Source organism: Trachemys scripta, chromosome 1, assembly GCF_013100865.1.
Source record: "Trachemys scripta elegans isolate TJP31775 chromosome 1, CAS_Tse_1.0, whole genome shotgun sequence".
Lineage (NCBI taxonomy): Eukaryota > Metazoa > Chordata > Testudines > Emydidae > Trachemys > Trachemys scripta.
The window spans coordinates 164,621,773-164,641,094 of record NC_048298.1 but is presented as its reverse complement, the minus strand read 5'-3'; the positions used below and the strand labels follow the sequence as shown (position 1 = coordinate 164,641,094).

At 46.6% G+C, this 19,322-nt stretch overlaps 1 protein-coding gene across 6 annotated transcripts in view; it reads right to left on the bottom strand.

Moving 5' to 3' along the window:
- IGSF3 (immunoglobulin superfamily member 3) overlaps positions 1–19,322 on the bottom strand; it is a 255,382-nt gene that overhangs the window by 99,772 nt on the left and 136,288 nt on the right. For all 6 annotated transcript variants that reach the window (XM_034791935.1, XM_034791963.1, XM_034791926.1 and 3 more), the window contains one exon: positions 8,644–9,021. In XM_034791935.1, coding sequence (XP_034647826.1) covers positions 8,644–9,021 — 378 coding nt within the window. The remainder of the gene's footprint in view (positions 1–8,643; positions 9,022–19,322) is intronic.

Below are 19,322 nucleotides of genomic sequence, written 5' to 3'. Positions count from 1 at the left end.
AAGGAAAGGAAGACAAAGAAGAAAAAAACAGACTCCAAGGACTAGAGGAGAGCAAGCATTAAAGTTCCCAGAGCTCTAATACCAGGATGACAGGGGCCATGTAAATTGATATAGTACAGTAGATATTTTATTTGACCAATTATAAGGAAGTTTGAGAGCACAGGATGCTGCAACTCTGAGGGGACTAGCTACCCACACTGCTGTGGAGCAACATATATAGCCCAGTGAGCAAAGTGACCTAGAGAGCTCACTATCCCGTGGAAAGCAGAAATTCTAGCCCGATGAGAAGCAATTCTGGACCTGCCTGTTATCCATCGGCTGCTTTGCCGGAAGAACCACAGTTGGGTGTGTTGGGATAGTCAATAATGAAGTCATCAGGAAAGCCCAAAAATTCTGTTAAACTGAAGTCTAGGTTCCTTTCATTCTTCCCTTCTGTATGGAGGCTCTGTCTATACTACAAATTACTTCGGTATAACTTACGTCACGTTGGGGTGTGAATAATCCACACCCTGAGCGACGTAAATTACACCGACCTAAGCACCGGTGTGGACAGCGCTATGTCAGCAGGAGAGTTTCTCCTGCCAACGTAGCTACAGCCTCTTGGGGAGGCAGGAGTCAGGGCCGTCCTTAGGCATACACAGCATACGCAGCTGCGTAGGGCATCTGAAAATTTGGGGGACCCCTGGTTCTTAGTGTCCACCCTCCCCCGACCTCTTCCTATCCCAGTTCTAATCTGACCCTTCCTGAGGCTCCCACCACAGTTGACTGCTGCAGCCTGGTGAGTCTTCCTCTGGAGGGGATCTAGTACTTAAAAATGAAAAAGCCTTCTAGCCTGCCAGACCTATTAGCACAACATTGAAACTGTTAAAGAGCCATTCAAGTGGTAATGAAGCCATTTAACAGGCATTTGCCAACCCCAGGTACCAGGGCTGGCTCTGGCTTTTTTGCCGCCCCAGGCAAAAAAGCCGCGGGGGGGAGGGCGGGGGGAATGTGACCGGAGCCCCCAGGGGAGGGCGGCGAGCCCCGGCGGGGGCTCCGCTCTCCCCCCTGCGGCCGGGGGAGGGAGGGGGGCAGAGCCCTGGGAGGGAGGGCGGTGAGCCCCGGTGGGGGCTCCGCTCTCCCCCCGGCCGCCGGGGGGAGGGCGGCAGGAGCCCTGGGAGGAGGGCGGTGAGCTCCGGCCGGGGCTCAGCTCTCCCCCCGGCGGCCAGAGCGCAGGGGGCAGGGCGGCGAGCCCCAGCCACGGGGGAGGGCGGGGGGAGGGCGCCGGGGGGGAGGGCGGCCAGAGCGCCGGGGGGAGGGCGGCGAGCCCGGCCGTGGCCCCGCTCTCCCCGGGGGCCGGAGTGCCGCGCCGCCCCCCTCCAGGTGCCGCCCCAAGCACGAGCTTGGTGGGCTGGTGCCTGGAGCCGGCCCTGCCAGGTACACCTCTACCCAGATAGAACGCTGTCCTTGGGAAACCGTGTTATATCAAACTTGCTTTGATCCGCCGGAGTGCGCAGTCCTGCCCCGCCAGAGCACTGCTTTACATCTGAATTCGTGTTATATCGGGTCGCGTTATATCAGGGTAGAGGTGTATATACAGTCAGTTTCTGAATTTACTGACAAAAATAGTTGTGAATTACTGTAATATTTACTCAGAATATGTTAGTCTACAGGACCTTAGTTTAAAATTTGCTTTAAAATAATTTCATTAGTGTGTTGCTGAAGATTATAAAATGACATCTCTAGAAAAAATCCTTGCATAGATTTTTAGATGCACAACCTGAGTATTCATCTTTTGTCTTAAATGCTTGGATCTTTAGACGTATAGTTTTTTAAATAAATCCTTCAAAAGATCACCCTTATCTAAAATACGCATGCAAACCTGGGCTGCCGTCGGGCATAGGGCCCCATAAATCCTAAGGATGGCCCTGGCAGAAGTTAAGCCAACAGGAGAGCTCTCTCCCATCAGTTTAGAGCTGGGCAGATGTAATGTAGACAGTCTTAGATAGAGTTTTTTAGACAGAGTCCCCTGCCCACCCTAGTATCAAAAAACAAAGAGGATTTGGGGTGGGGGGAGAGGCTGGAGGAAAAAGCCTCCATTGTGTCAGCCTTGCTGAGGTCTCATTTTATGCAATTTTACAGCTTTCACTTTAAATAGCTAATTGTCACAAGCTCGGCAATATTTGTTTCATTGCGCTGGAGCCAATTGCACTGCCTCCCTAGGCATCTGCCGCTCACCTGAAAACTGGGGGAAAACTCCTTTCTTGGGGGAAAAGCAGCTTTTAAAAAGCCTGGAGGAACCATTCCTGTCCTCAAATGCACACCATGCTCCCCCCTCATTACCAGTCTGTGTTACAGTCCTCTCCAACCTCTAAATCCCCCTGGAGTGAAGCCACCTGTGCCCCAGCTGACAGAATAAAATAAGAGCTACACAAGGTCACAAGACCCATTACAGCATAGTGATTGTTCAGCCACATGTTAGTGAGAAGCCAGGAGATATGAAGCAGGAATACAAGGGAGAGGCATGGTTTTTTCTTCTGCTTTGAGCAGAGATTGTCCATGGTTGAACTTCTTGAGGAGGAACAAGGTAGAGGATGTCCATCAGAGAAATCCATCATAGACAGATATGTTCTCTTTCCTTTTCTCCTCTGCCACAACACATTCCTCCCACTCCTACCCCACTTTCACTTTGCTCTCTGTGTGAAGAACTTGCATGCCAGGCCAAGGAAAGAGGCCAACTCCCTTCTGACTAAAACTGACTACAGATGTTTTTAGTGTTCAATACGGAGGGAAATGCTAGATCCATGCAAAATGCAAGCAGATGTAAAAAGTGTTTCCCCCTATTTCCAGCTCAGTCAATGCACCTTAATCCTGCTCCACATCACACCTCTTATCTGAGTCCTGGGGCCCCCATACACAGATCTGTCTCAGTCCAGATCGGGCAGGCATAAATCTTTAAAATAAAACAGATTTTTAAAATATATTTTCATCAGTTGAAGCGATTCATCCCCCACAGTTCCTTAATCAAGTCCCATGTGTCCTACATCCTGTATGGAAAACACCCCATAAATGACCAATGAAACACAGCCAGCTCCTGCCACCTTTGATACACTACTAAATGCTGGTCACACCCAATGAGGATCCTAAAGGGAACGACATCAACAGATGAGCTCAAGTGAGTTGGATTTCAGTCAGGGGAAGAAGGACAGTAGATCTGTTGGCTCTGGGTGCAGCATTAGCAGGAAATGCCTAGCCAGGCACAGCAGCTGTGTAGCAAGGCAGAATACCAGGCTGCAGTGGCACCGTGCCTCACAGCTCATTACTTCTGCCCATTTGCCTGCTTCTAGGAGGCCAGATTTAGGATTCAGTAGAGACGACAAATGCCGTCCCCCCCTCACCCACATCCCAGCCACTTCAATCATGCTATGACTTCAGGAAAGGAGAGTAGCAGGCAGAGTGTCTCTCATCCAGGTGGCTTTTTTGCTACAGCTGAAAAAGGAGCCAACAGGAAAAGGAGTAGCAATATGAATGCTGCAGAGGTCTGCTTCCTCCACACCTGTGACCTCTCAGGACATATATCAGTGTCATACAGTGACCTGCGAAAGACAACAGAGAAACCACAGCAACTGGGCAGCCCTCACAGGCGCAGTGATGTAACTGAGTCAGCTTGCTACCCCTAGGGCCAAGTCACTAGGAGAAGTGGGGAGACTGTGGAGACGCCAACAACTGATTGAGCTGTTAAGAGGAGGCGGCATCACATACACAGCCCAGCATCAGAAGTGGGTGAAGACTGATAGCAGCAAGAAGAATGGTATTGGCTTTGGTGCTGGCTGGCCAGGGGGAACATGGCACAGAATATAGATTAAGTGCCAAACTGCACAAGGTGAGCTAGGCTTACTTGGACTGGACTGGCTGTGCAGGAACAAAGTCAATGAGTTGGGGGGTATAGCTGGATTAAGAAAGCGTACGAGGGGGCTACCAAATTGTAGTTAGCCCTATTCCAACCCTGCTAAATTTTTACCTAAACTTGCCCAGCCTCCCAGGAAGGAGAGATCACCAACACCCCCAGTCTCAGCTCTCTTTAGCACGAACTAGCCTGGTACCTGGGGACTTTCCATTGCAGACTCTACGCTGGAGACAACCGTGCTCAGTTGCTTTTCGTTTTTCAAGTCAGAACCAAGACACAATCTTCAGAATGCCCCTATAGCTCCATCACTTTCAGAGCAGCAAAAAAAAAACCAGGATGAAATTAGAGGATGAAGGCAAGAAGAGTTCACATAACTCCTATGCTGTAAGGCAGGGGTGGCCAACCTGTCGCTCTGGAGCCACATGCAGCTCTTCAGAAGTTAATATGCGGCTCCTTGTATAGGCATCAACTCCAGGACTGGAGCTACAGGTGCCAATTTTTCCCATCTCTAACTTCTATGAACTGGAGACTCCTGTTGCAGCCTGCCCGTTTTTCATAAATTTACATTACCTGAAGATAAACATCTCAAGGCGTTTTAGAAGCACCTCACGTTGTGGGCTTCAGGAATACCTAGGAAAGCTGAGGGGGGATCCAGCCCATACCCAGATTCCCTATACACACAGAGGAACCCTCATCATGCTGTGTTTTGAGCTATAAAACAAAAAATAAAACAAACGTCATGATTTTTATTAAATGTGAGGAGTGAACCTTCAAGCGTGAGTGACGTGACTTTAAAAATATCAAATCAGTCCAACAGTTAACGGTTGAAGTGTCTTGGCTTCCTAGCACTAGGCACCTGGTCAGAGTGTGAGAGAACAAACACCACAATAGCGCATGGTGCAAACAGTGGCTAAAAGGAACAGGATGCGTTAGCACAGCAAGAGGTCACTGGGCTGACAAGGAGTCAAACAGCAGCTATTAGAGGCAGACTGCACTAGATCCCACCTGACCTCAGAGACAGATGGCTCCAGAGCCCTCAGACCTGTTCAGAGAGCCTTCCCTGATCGCCAGGTCCCAGAGCACCTTTTGTAACTAACAGAAACAGATTGTTCAGTTACCATTTACCATGAACCACAATAGCACTAAGTGATCCAAAAGCCCAGACTATGCAACTTCTAAAACCTCCCCGTGCCCTCCTGCATACTCCCACCTGTCCCACATAGGTTTTTTTAGCATCTGTATTCTCTGTCTCACCAGGCCTCTCTACCACCAAAAAAAGCCGTTCAACCTAATGAGGGATTTAAAAATTCATAACGTAATGAAAGGAAAAATGGTTGGTTCCACTTCGGAGAAAATGAGAACAGTAACTCACTTAAGGCTCAGCAGCTCTTCTTGAACAGGTATGCTTTACTCCTGCGTGGGTTAAAGGAAACAGAGGATACGCACGTGTGCTAACAAGAACCCAAGAGGAGGAAACCTGGCTGCAAACCTCACTCCCTCCAGTAACTAGAAGCATCCCCCACCCACCCACCCACAAGGAGTCACTGCCCTGACTCACAGGGGGATTTCTCACGCTAGCTAACAGAACACTCTGCAAGATGCCAGGAGAGACTATTGCATTTCAGGTGGGAAAACTGCCACTGAGCAGAAGAAACAGTTGATTGCTCCACATGACCTACTACTTTGCCAGCTTCCTTCTCGGGCTCCATTCATGCAGTTGAGCCCCATACTGCCTCCCTCAGGAAGGGAGCTCAGGGCAAATTTGAACATGCTTTCCCCAAAAGGAAGGATGGGATGCAACTGCTGTTTAGTGGTGTTTAAAAGGAAGACAGAGAGAAGCAGCCAATGTTTGTTAGCCCCAGGTCAAAAGCAGTCAGGCAGGCAAAACATCTAGGATTTTCAGGGCAGGCCATATCAGCTTCCAGGGACAACTTTACACATCCGCTACAAAAAAAAAAAAAAAAAGTTGTGAGCCACATTTTCCTGTAGGAAAGCAACTTGCAGTCCCGGTTGCCTTTGAAAGCTTTGTCTCCTATTAGTCCCCTATCATCAACTTCTTAATGGACAAGCAGGGTGAGAGAAGGCCAATTGTCAAGGTCCAAAGTATTCCAACAACATATCCCTTCCCTCTCTCATAACCACCAAGTGGAGGCCCTCATCCCAGGCAGAACCTGAACTCTGATCCCCCCCTGCGGCACGCCCAACCTCCTGGGCAAGAGGGCCCAGGTTCAAGCACTAGGGTACTTGGCCTAAGTGACTGACTGGAGCCAAGTCACCTCTTCATTCTTCACCATCTGCCCCAACCTAGGAGACCCACATGCCTTCCCCTCCAAAGAGATTACTTTCCACCCTCATAACCCACATGCAACTGGTTCTCTTCAGCATTCAGCAGGCAGAATGTATCCCACTCCACACCCATGCAACAGCACAGCAGGCTTTGTCTTCCTTCAGGGAGTCACCTGGTAGCCTCTTACTGATCTCTCCCCTTGACCAGATAGCCTCATGTCTCCATGACACAGCTTCTCCAGTTAGCCACCTTCAAACCTTAGAAACTGGCCAATCCACAAGGTGTCCATCCCTAACCCCAGCACACCATTAAAATGGCCTACTAGAAAGAGTTTGCTAGTTCAAAAGTTTGCAGTGCTCTGCTTTCTCCAAGAGAAAACTCCCCTCTTCCCTACCAGCAGCTTTCTGCTTCCATCACCATTTCAGATGCACGAGCCATGCATCTACTCTAACTTCTTCTTCCACTCCATGGATCGCTCTGCTCCTCCACCTAGTTCTCCTACTCCAGACTCAGGAACCTCTGATATTTCCCCATCCTCCCCCCAATCACTGTCCCTCTCTCCTATCCACCATCTTCACCCCATTCATGAATGCTTAAAATAATTTAGGAATTAAGTTGTTAAACTCCAGGTTAATATCCATAATCCTAAAGGGTTAAAAGCCTTCAGAGAGCTAGTGATTGCTCAGAGTTGGGAGACAAAATGATTTGGAAACCAGTCTATTTTCTGCATTTCTCTTCCCTTGTTACTTCAGCTTCTAGGGACAGTTTATATTAAAAACCAAGATCTACGTTTCTTAGGAGTCCATCTGCTCCTGCTATTTATATCCCCACCAGAGGTCAGAACCCTCTGTTTTACATGGTGACAACTGAGATGTCACAAATATGTCACAGACAGATGAATGTGAGTTCTTGAGGGGGAATAAATACCAGGGAAGATGTACTCGTAAATAACCAAAATCTTATTTTCATATAACTGCTCCTTAGACATTAAGGAAATGAATAAAGACATGCACAGAAAACATAGAAGACAGCACTGTACAAAGAGATTGATTTGCAATGATTCCCCAGAAGACACCTTTGAACACTTTCCTCCAAAAATTTAAGTTTGTAAGGAGAGAGAAAAGCCCAGTCAAAGCACTGTTTGCATGATCTCTGACAAGAAGAATATGTAACTATTATATTGTTATTATATTATTTCCCAAAAATATCAATCCCAAGTTGTTTTTCTGAGGATGAAATCCTCTAAAATGCCAAACTCTGCACATTCGGCTGTAGGGTGCTACTGCACTTTTTGTCCCAGGACGTCAACAAGCACTTGACAAACGTTAATTGATCTGCACAGTCCTACGAGTTAAGTCACTATTATCCTCAGTTTACAGATGGGAAGACTGAGGCACAGAATTTAAAGTGCCTTACCCACGGTCTACCCAGGGCAGAGTCAGAAGGAGAACACCTTTGTCCTTGCTTCTAGCTTCATGCTCCTTAGCAGAGGACATCGCACCACCTGCTCCAACCACAAAGCTGTGCATATTCTGACATACCCAGGGTGGATAAGAGCGGATCAAATCTCTATCCACAGCAACCCCCCAGTTGTTATCCTACTCACTTATTCTAAAAGGGGGGAGCATAGTGAGCTGATTATGACATGGCACTCGGAGTCAGGCATTCTGGAGTCTGTTCCCAGCTCTGTTTAAGATTCACTGAGACACCTTAGGCAAGGCATAATCTCCATGCCTGAGCTCCCTCACTTGTTAAATTGGGATACCACTGACCTAAACCTGACAGAGATGTGCAGAGGCTTTAATTAAAATTTGAAAACAACTCCGAGATCCTTTCTCTGAAAGGTGCTAGGAAAATGCCAAAACAAGGCAGCTCTTTCCGATTTGTCTAGTACAAAGGAAAAGACAACCTCATCACCCTCACCACAGGAAGCTCATCCCACTCCTTGTTCATTTCAGGATCCATTTCAACATTTCTCTCTTTGTTTCAGGCCTCATGAACCTTGCCTGTGATTGTCTTTATGCTTATCTAGCACTGGCTTCCTCTGTTCTCTACCACACAGTTTTGCCCCCTTTGGGATGAAAGCTCTCTTCTTTGTACTGGCATCTGGAACAGGCTTCCTATTTTCTGCTCACAAATCAACTCCATGTCCTGCTTTCAGCCAAGATTTGAAATGCCTTTCCACCTCGCCTACGCCTCTTGGTTTCTCTCCTCTTGTTAAGTCTTATTACTGGAGTCTTAATTTATTCTCTTATTCTGTCTTTACACCATTGTTTCATATAATTTATACTATAGAAACATTCTCTTCTCTTGTACTTTTTCCTTACTCAAGCATTTTGGGACACAGCATGCATGGGACATACCACACAAGGGGGCTTAATGAATTCTAGTACAGTCAACCCAGGATGAAGTCAATACAGGATGAAGTCAATCTGGGTTCCAGACAGCCAAGATAAAGCAAACACCTTACCCATCAGTTTCATCTTGGCGCTGTAACTCCCGAAGTACCTCTCGTCAGTGGTGGGTGTGTGGCACTCATACTCGCCGGCGTCCCGGTCCTGGAGCTTCATGATGTGCAGCAGGGCAGAGTCCCCCTGTACCCTCTCTACGTAGATCTCCCCAGTCCGCACACGCTGGGTGTAGATGGCGTAAGGGAAGGAGGGATCCATGGTGCTGATAATCTGCACTTCCCGCTCTGGGGCAGATGGCAGGTAAATGGACCACTGGAAATTCTGCTCTGAGGGACCCTGGTAGCCACTGACCTTGCACCAGATGGTGATGTGGGAGCCCTCAGTACGGTATAGAGGGCCTTCCTGAACAGTGACCCGACGCTGTGCCAAGGCCATGCCTGTAAAAGAGGAAGGGCAAAAAGTTACTCCAAAAAAATTAAAAAGTAGTCCACAGCCGTTGCTATTTAGCAAATTAATACTTCACAGGTGCGCACACACACACACACACACTTTTCACTTAGATACCATTCAGTTTTCATGACAGCCTTAGGGGATGGTTAAGTACCACCCTAACCTAGTAGAAGGGCACATATATGATGAGCGATTTGCCCAAGATCAAAAAGGGAGCCAGGAGCTGAGCTGTGAATAGAATCCAGGTGCCCTGACAGCCAATCACTGGACAGCACCTGATGCCCCACCCCAGTTAGCAATTTTCTTATGCCTGCACCCTTGTAAGTCACTATTGATATGAAAATTGTTTGAGAGTCTGAATCAAAATGCTTTGGGCTTTGTCACTGCACCGTCCTAGCTGCTTCACAGTTGCTGACCAAAAGTAAAGCATCTTAAGAGATCCGTTAAAAGAAGTTTTATGTTGGACTAAGACCTTTTCCTGCAGTGCTAAGAACCCAGACACAAGACTATTGTGCTAGCACAATAAGAAACCAGATCAGAAAGTGAAATGGATCACGCCAGAGTCACTGTCCAAATCGAGTCAAAACCAAAAACTAATAACATCAGAGGTGAAAAGCTAGGATAATGATTTTTAAATTTCGGTTTTAAACATCTAAGGTGTTTACATACGTGAGGGATATTTTTAGCATTGTTTTTATCTTAGCAGTGTCCTTTTAAAAGGGTGGGGGGAGAGACACGGGGAGAAGAAATAACAGCATTCAGCACAGTGAAAGACACATATTGGGGCTAGTCACCCCTTGCTGCTTGAATCAAGATGGAGCAGTGCATGGTGTGACATGTGATCTCTGCAGGCTGTACCACTATTTAGAATAGAGAGGATGACTGCAATCTGCTACATTTTATACCAATTATTTACGATCTGGCAGCCCTGGCATATGGATAGCACAGCCCTCAATGGGCCAGTGTTCAGGAACCTCCAAATTACTGAAATCGGTTTGTTTGCATCTACACCCAAGGTTCTGGGGTTTGCCGATCATAATGGGTACTCATCAGTTATTGTATTACTAGCAGTACGTACACATGGCGAGGCCAATCACCCCGGCTGCTGTTACTGTTTGCTTGTGATCATAAAACAGCAATAAGCCGATTTAAAGCAGCCCAGCATAATCATGTTTGCAAATGTTATCCATTTTTAAAATAAAATAATAATAATAATAATGATGATGCTGAATTCCAGAGGGGAATTTAATCTTTTCAAAAACTAACCACTGCAAGTGAAAGAGGTAGTTTGCCATCTGAGGATTATTGACTCAAGCCCTCCCCTCCCTGAGGGCAGCAGAATCCAGATATGAAGTTTTCCCAGCAGAAACCTTGGAACGAATCCAGAAGAGATTGTTCTTACCAGCTCTAAAACAAATTGTGAAAAATGGCTCAGCATATCCATCAGGCCATGCAGCTGAACAGATGGAGTGCAATTCAAACTATTAACTTGGGCTCAGCTCACTGCTGCTCCAAATTATGTTTCTTTTTCCTCTTTATAAAATAATGTGATTTAAGAGGAAGAAAGGAATATCTAGCACACTGGAAGCTAGTGGGGGGGCGTCAGGAAAAGCAGACACAAAGGCTCCTGTGCTGCTAGTCACACCAGTATCTCCATCCCAATGGTGCCATGGCACAGGTTACACTGTTGCCAATGATAACAATACCCCAATTCCCTGCCCTGTGGAGTCTGAGGGATTTGCACACACAATGGGAGCTATACCCTTTGACATGAAGAATTAAACATTAAGTTTTATATTATATATTATGTTAAAGATTGCAACCCCAAACAAAAGTCTTGCAGGAAAAAAAATAATTTGTGACCATGTTATTAAAAATGGTATCATAATGCATACGCACAACAAGAGAAAGCCAGTGTGGCACAGGCAGCCTAATTCTGGCACTTCCTAATTTCCTAGGAATGCATCACTTGATTATAAAGTTATTTTAATGTAGTGCTTTTGTTTGTTCTATTTGTTTTAAAATGTAATTTCCTAGGTTGGTCAGTTTGTTTTAAACAAATTGAAAAACGAGTTCTATCACGTGTAAACCTTTTGACCCCCACATAGGTCATCAGCAAGATTGGGGACTTTAGATCCATAGCACAGACCTCTGCCACCTGAACTAGAGAAGCAACCGCTAGCAGTAGTAGGCCATTATCACCTGTGGACCAGCACTAGAGGAGAATGACAGTGTCTGTTGTCAGCAAGTATTTGTGAAATCCATTGGCATACGAATGTGGAGGCTCAGGAATCTTGGTTTCTATTCTAGGTTCTGAAGGGAAGGAGTCTCTACAAACACTTCTTCATAGGTCATCCCCTGCACCACAGTAGGCATCTTTCCTCCCTGTCCTCGAGTATCTCCCCAAGCCCCACTTGTCCTGGTCTACCCCAGACCTCTTCTCCCTCCTCGCTTCTATCCCCCTTGGTTCCTGTCTGCCACAAGCCTGTCCCATCCTCTCAGCCCAGCCTCTTCTCTTATCCTCTGCCCCACCCCTCCCACATCTGGATTTCTGTCAGATGGCTTCCCCTCCTCCATCTCAATACTGCCACGGCATGAGCAGAGTGAGGCATTGAGAGCACAGGAGAAAGTTTCCCTTTTCTCAGTTCCAGTGCCCCACGTCAAAGCAGCCCCCAGCTAAAAAGAGCAGCAGTTACAGATAAAGTCCTGTTCAGCCCTAGGCAGGATCATGCTCAACAAGTGCTGTGCTGATGAAGAATGCTCGACCTCCAGAGTTTTTCCACTATAGGAATGTTTGTGCTCCACCCCCCCCACCCCACCCCCCACACACACACCTTTTTCACCCCCTCTAAGTTTCCTCTAACCTCATTCTCAGAAACAGCTGTACCATCTTTGCTGAAGCTTTCTAAAAAATTCAGCTTGACATACAGACACCCAACATAGAAAACTTCAGCATAAATGGTTAAAGTTTTGCATGGTTATAAGCAATTGAAAACAGGGCCTTACAATGGAAAGTGTTAGGCAACTTTAATTACAGTGGTGATACATTGAGCTTTTCCCAGTCGATCTAAGAGTTCATCCACTTGGGGTATGTGGTAGGCGTCAAAGTTAGAAACTGCGTTCACCTTCCTGAAATCTGTACAGAAACGTAATGAGCCATCAGGCTTTGGGACCAGCACAATAGGATTCATCCAGTCACTCTGGGACTCTATCATCCCAAGTTCCAACATGGTTCTGATCTCTTTCTCGACACCCCCACCCCCAGCTTGTTGGGGACAGGACAGAGCCCTTCTCTTATTACCTTACCAGTTTCTGTATTAATAGGGTATTGTGTTAGGAATGTCTTCCTGGGTAGGGCTGAGAATACCCATGGAAAAGCGGCCACCAGCTGGAGTGCCTGTTCCTTTTGCTTATTGTTTAAGTTCTTCCAGATGATCACCTGTCCTTCTTTTAGGAATTCTTTACCTCGGGGTCCTAGTTCCCGTTGCTCAGGGTGTGGTGATGTGATAAAAGGTTTTCCCTGGCTTTCCAAGGCTTCAATAACTTTACGTGGTAGATTTGTTGTTCCTTCTTTTCCCCCCCGTTGGTCTGATCACGTCTTCCACAGTCCCCACTTTCTTTATCACCTCGAAGGGCCTTGCCACTTGACCATTAGCTTCGATTCCAAGCTTGGAAGAAGCAACAGAACTCAGTTGCCCAACTGAAAAACACACATCTATGTCCCTTTGTTATACTGTTGTTGTTCTTGTGCTTCCTTGAGGTTCTCTCTTGCATATGCCCCCATAAAACTGCACCAGAGACTGGAGGTTAACACATATTGCACCACATTTTCAGCTCTCAGTGTTTGGCTTTCACAGGCTTACCATACCAAGTCGCGTATGCCCCTTTGGTGTTGTCCGTATAGCAGTTTAAAGGATGAAAACCCCATGGAAGCTTAGGACACTTATGGTGAAAAGTAAGGCTAGGAGTAGTTAGTCCCAGCATTGGGGGTCCTAAGAGGATACTCAAGAAGTTCATTGCTTAAGTGTCAGGCCATCCGTCTGAAGGTGGTACATGGCTGTGCGCAAGACTCTGACTTTTAATAATTCCCACACTTCCTTCATCAGCCACAATGTGAAATTTGTCCCCGTGTCTGTCAGGACCTCTTTGGGAAACCCGACCTGGGCAAAGACCTTCACCAGCTCATTGGCAATTGTCTCAGCGTTTGTAGAACATAGTGGCATGGCCTCCACGTATCTGGTGGCATAGTCCATGATGACAAGTATGTGCTGATGCCCTGAGGAACTCTTTTCTAGGGGACCCATAAGGTTAATTCCCACCGTTTCAAAGGGGGCCTCCACCAGGGGAGAGGTACTAGTGGGGCTCGCAGCAGTCCCTTAGAGGCCACCAACTGGCATTTGGAACAGGAGGCACACAAATGCTCAACTTCCTTGAAGATTCCTGGCCAAAAGTATTGGGCCAGGATCCTAGACTGCATCTTGTTTTTCCTGAGATGCCCTGCATATGGGATCGCAAATGCCAGGTGCAGCAACTCACAGTGATATATCCGAGGTACTAGAAGTTGCATCCATATCGCTTGCATCTGCTTGTCTTGGTCTACACAGTATAATAAGTCTGACTTGAGGGAAAAGTGTGGATACTGTAAGGCCATTGGGGGTAGGGGGTCTACCCCTTCATCATCCAGCATGGCATGGCTACCTGCTCAAAGGCTCAGCTCAAGATCTCGTTCTTTTGTTCCATTCCAAAATCCGAGAATCCAGTTAACTTCTCCGGATCCAGTTGCAGTGGCGGTGATATACGTAGTCAAGTCACTGGTGTCAGCTCTGGTATCTGTGGTCCCTACTATGGTGACAGAGGACTGCCTCTGCTACCTCCCTCCACTCTTTCCTTGCTACCCATTTTTCCTTCTGAGATTTTCTTTCCTTGGGTCGGGAAGTAAGAAAGTCAAGGTCCTTAAAGGGGAAAAGGACACCTAACACCTCTTCTGGGGTGTCTTCCTCAAGTTTCTGGGCTAAGGGAAGCTTCTGCAAGAGCCTGGGGAAACATGTCCAATCTTGGCCTAATATCATGGGATAAGGTAGGTCTGCAGACACACGTTCCTTCATCTGGGTCTTGGTGCCCATCAGTCAGTCAGTCTTATTGTCCTGGAGGGATACCGTAAAACATCGCCATGGATATATTTAATAGGGATTTCCCCCTTCTCGGGTATCCACTATGGGATATCCACTCTGGGACGAACGTCTGGTCAGACTCCACGTCTATGATGGTTATAGCCTGTTGTTCCTCTACTTCAACTGGGATTGTGAATTGCTCTGGGTTTTTCCTCCCCAGTCCACACCTGCCCAAAGTTATACTCCCCGGAAGGGCAGTCTCAAAAATTGGTGCCCCTGTTGTCCACAGGAGTAACAGGTTATTCTGTCTGTCCTTTGTTTTCTAGTGGCTATGTCATCTTCTCTCTGGGTGGGGCTTTGCTCCTGTGCAGGTTTGGAACAAGGAGTCAGTGGGATGTTTAAGGGTGTGGGTCTGTTGTAGTGGGGAAATCTTACCCATGGACCCTGAGGTGAACCCCCATCCCTTATGCTACCCATTGACCAGCTGGCTGCATGGGCATCCCTGGCATTTATCCAAGAGGGAACACCACTTTTGGGTCTCCAGCCCATCTCCTTCCCTGGTGTATCTGGAGTCATTGTTTCCTCCATAGCAGGTCCCTGAACAACTTACACAGCCATTTAGTCCTCCATGAGGTGGGTGGCCTCAGCTAGGGGTCCCAGTCAGTGCCTACAAACCCAGTCTTGGCCAGCGGGTGAAAAGATCTGTATAAATTGTTCGAGGACCATGAGTTCAGCTGTCTGGGGTCCTGTGTGGGTCTCTGGTTTTAACCAATGCCCACAGAAGGCCTTAAGCCTTTGGATGAGCACCTGGGGTCATGCTGGGGGGAGGGGTAAGAGCTTGTAGCAAAAATGTTGGCAGTAGGCTTCTTTGTCTAGGCCTAACCTCTCTAATATGGCTGTCTTCACTAGTCTTGGGCTACTATGTTGACAAGTCCCCGGTATGTAGCTTGGGCTTCCCTCATGAGGAGTGGGGCGAGGCAGATCACCCACTGAGCCTGGGGCCAGTGTGAAACTGTGGCTACCCTCTCAAAGGTTACCAGGAATGATTCTGGGTCATCATCTGTCACCTTAAGGATCACCAGGGCTGAAGCGTTTCCCTGAATTAAGGAGGATGTATTTCCCATAGGGGTGGGAATCTGAGCGGCTGGTACTAGCCCTGCTACTCATAACAACTGTGGGCTGCCATCTGTTAGAACAGCTGTTGTTGCCGGGTTTGAGAGTCTGCCAGCCATTGCAGGTGCTGATTCCCCTCCATAGTTATGTGGCATATAAAGGAGGAGGAAGGGGATGGGTGTGGGGGTTTTTGTGTGGGGTTTTGGTTTTGGTTTTTTGCTTCCCTTCTCTGCATGGATGGCCAGCTGCACAAAATCCCATTTCAGGTGCCACGTTGTCACCGGTCCTTGATGTAGTCTTTCAAGAGATCTCTACTGCCCCTGACTGTCTTCCTTTGGTTAGCCCCTGGTCAGGACAGTTTTGGGCCCTGGCCTCTAATTAGGCCTATAGGTTTGCTCTAGTCTCTTTGGCTGTGTTCAGGAGGCAACTTGGTGCAAGGGTGTTGCCCCTTCGCTGTCCCAGAACTTTCTGCCTCCTCTTCCTTCTCAACTTATTATAATAAGTCTTGTTTTCCCCATTGGTTGCAGTTGGGGGTGCCTGCTTCCATGATTGGCAGTTGTGCCTGTAGGCAGGAGAAGTTCCTTTCCCCCCTTCTGTTTCTGCTCAGTATGGGGGTTGTAGACCCCTTTGCAAGCTCACAGAGGGAGTTTTTCTAGAAAGCACACGGGACAGTCAGGACTGGCATGTGGCTGATATTTCATTGGTACAGCTGGCATTTAATTGCAAGTCCAGTATAGTTTACGGACAATACAAGGACTGGTAAAGAAGAGGTAGAGAAAGCAATGTAATGCTTTAAAAAACAAAATTAAAATAGGTTTGGGCAGCTGCTCTTCACTGGTCTAAGATAACAACAGAAACAATTTCCACTCAGACAGCTTAAGGAGTTGAAACATGGGATTTTATGTTCTGTATTATGGACATTTGATAGACTATTCCCCTATACAAACAGCACTGAATTGTGAGTGTGTGCCTATGTGTAGGCAGGGAAAGAAAATGTATATATTGGATTTAACGACAACAGATTGGCATCTGCAGCAGACCACAGGTCCTGGCAGGAAGTCTCCAATAATTAAGACAATTAAGGCATGAGTGCTAAAAAGCAGTTAAACTAAACGCAGATTTGCGATGCTGAAAAGATGCCCTGGGCTCACATTACCCAACAGCAGGTGCTAGAGCCAAGTGCATAACCTACGATGCCTACTGCTCTTCCCCTGCAGGGCTGAGATTCACTCAGAGACTCTCATACAAGAAGAATGGCACAGACACCAAAAACCCCCACCAGCCCCTTAGCTCCCTGTTACCAGTTAACACTCTGCCACCCTCACCAATAACTCAGGGCTTTGTCTCAAGGCAAACTACAACAAAACCCCACAGGTTATGTTTGGCTCCTCTGGCTTTACTGCACCCAGTGCCACAGACTGTAAGAAAAAATAAAGATAACAATATAGGCTGAAGGGGAGGAAAAGGCAACCCTGGGGAAAAGGCAGGAAATGCTTGTTCGTGTTAGGAAATCAGTTTGCAGAGTCCATGATTTCTTTATATGGTTCTTACTTAGTGCCTCTCCCCCCCCCCCCCCCCAAACACACACACACACACCAACATTATCCCTCGCCCCGCCGGCAAAAATTATTGGGTCAGTGTGAGGAAATCACACAAGCCACACTGTTGAGGGTGTTGTGTGGGAAACGAAGGATCAGAGAAAAGGCTGGCTTGTTTTGGCCCCAGCAAGAGCAGTTTGTGTTCCTACTCGCGCAAAGAAATGCAAACTGACTCACGAAGAGCTTGTCTTCTCTGCCCCCCCCCCTTTTTTTTAAAAAAATAAAGTGTTTACACCTCTGGGTAACTCATGCATGTGAGCTATCCTGAAGTAAAAAGGCACAGTTAGGACCAGGCACTTGAGTTTTACCATGAGGTAAACTCGCCCAGATCAGCACAATATTCCTGCCTAGAGCTGACATTGAGGTAAATTCACCCCATAGTAAAACTAATGTAACTGGTCTTTATTATTTTTTTTAAATTTCAGGATAGCTCACATGCATGAGTTACTCAGAGGTTTACAAAGGCAGTTTTTTTAGCAGTGAAAATCACCCATAAACAAGCACTACTGGGGTAGCAATTAGACAATCTCTCCCAGGGGATTGTTGACCCCTGCACCGTGTCTGTCAGAGAGTAAAGCCTGAGACTGCAGCCTGGAGCAGCTTCTTCATCCCATTTGTATGAAAGGGGAAAGAATTCCAGGTCAGATTTTAAAAAAGGTATTTGGCTTCTAGAATGACTAATTCTGGGCTTGCAAGAACCAATCTTCTCCATTCACATACAAATCCACCACAAAACAGCCATCTTGTTTTCTCTGCAAAATACTGAATTATGTTATATGGGAGCCCTACTACGGTTGCAGGACAATACCAGAATGGAGACAAACCTCTGTAGCAATCCTGCATCTGCAATTCTGATGAACCTCCAATTAAGACAAAAATGAAAATTAGGCTTGAGCACAATTTTGGGATAAGTGAAATACACAGCAGGAACAGCCTCAAAATACATTAATCTGGCAGCAGGTTGCAAAGACAACGCCATAAAAATGAACACCTGGTACAAAACTCCATCATCATTACTATGAAGCCCTATTCTAGTCAGATACTTGATGGCACCATTGGTATTTTGTCATGCCAAGACAGTTAATTGAAGCGAAAGAAAGACTGAACCACCTGCAGGACAACTCTGCCCCTCTTCTACTTTTCTGCCCTTGTTTTTTAATTGCATTGCCTCTCTCTGCTTTATCATTAATTCCCAGCTCAATACCCCTGTTTGTCTGCTCCTACCACAATCACACCACTTTTTTCCAGGCCACTCCCCATACATGGAATGCCCTCCCAGAACTGATCCTAGAGGCCATTAACTTCTCATTCAAATTCCTCCTTAGAGATAAGCTAACTAATGATGGCTACAAGGAGTAGCAGCCAGGGATGCTTAATAATAATCAGCATGGAAATATCAAAGCATGGCCATACAAAACAGGATCAAGCCACAAAGTTCTTTGTTCTTCCAATTCAAGTCCTCTCACTTCACTCATCTCTGCTAGTTGCTCATTTTCACAGCAGATGTTTATGAATCCTTTATAAAAATGTTTCCACTTTGTGATCCATAAATATGAAAGAAGTGACATTTCTTTTAATCACTACAGTGAGTTCTAGCCTGTGACTGGCTTGCCAAATTCCAACTGTGGCAAAGGCCTTGTGCCTCTGTTATAGTTATGTATCCATTTTGACACATCTAATCTCTACCAAGATCAGAGTTGCTTGTCGTCCTTTCATTGTTTCTCAGATCTGGTAAGAAAGTATGCATGTCTGTTATATAGACGATCCATTGTCGAGTTTCCATATTGTGATGTTGTTGCTCGGTAGTTGCATAGTGCCGAGTCCGATCATCTCTTGAGACAACGGCTGTAATGAGCAAGTCAGTCACTATATGGATGTCACATTCTCCTAATCTATTTGCTTGACGGTTACTAGGATTATACATGTTAAAATTCGTAAGTTTTATAGGAATTATTCTCGAACTGCAGCCTATTGTATGTTGTTATAGTCCTTGAACTTTCCTGACATGTAAATGTGGATTTAATGTATTTGATCACAGTTGATCCTGAACTACCTTCATTAGTCATTACTTTTGATTTTAACCCACAAAGCCCTAAATGGCTGAAGATCAGCCTACCCAAGAGACCATCCCTCTTCCCACGATACATTGCAACTGTTGTGGTTGGGGATATGCTGATGCTCAATATAATGGGCGGTGGGGAGGTGCTATTGGTAGGACATTTTCTGAAAGAACATCAGAGCTCTGGAATGCCCTCTCGACCCTGGTCAAAATAGTCCAGATTTGGCGACTTTCAGGATACACTGAAGGGTCTGCACATTTCACCTGGCCTTTGAAGAGGGGTAGGTGGACAGAGGTAATAGCTAATGTAGAAGATTGGTAATATTCAAGTACGTGCGGAGGCTTAGTAGAAAGAGTGTGCTGATGTAATACATTTTGGTTTTGTAATTTTAAATAAGTAGCAGAGG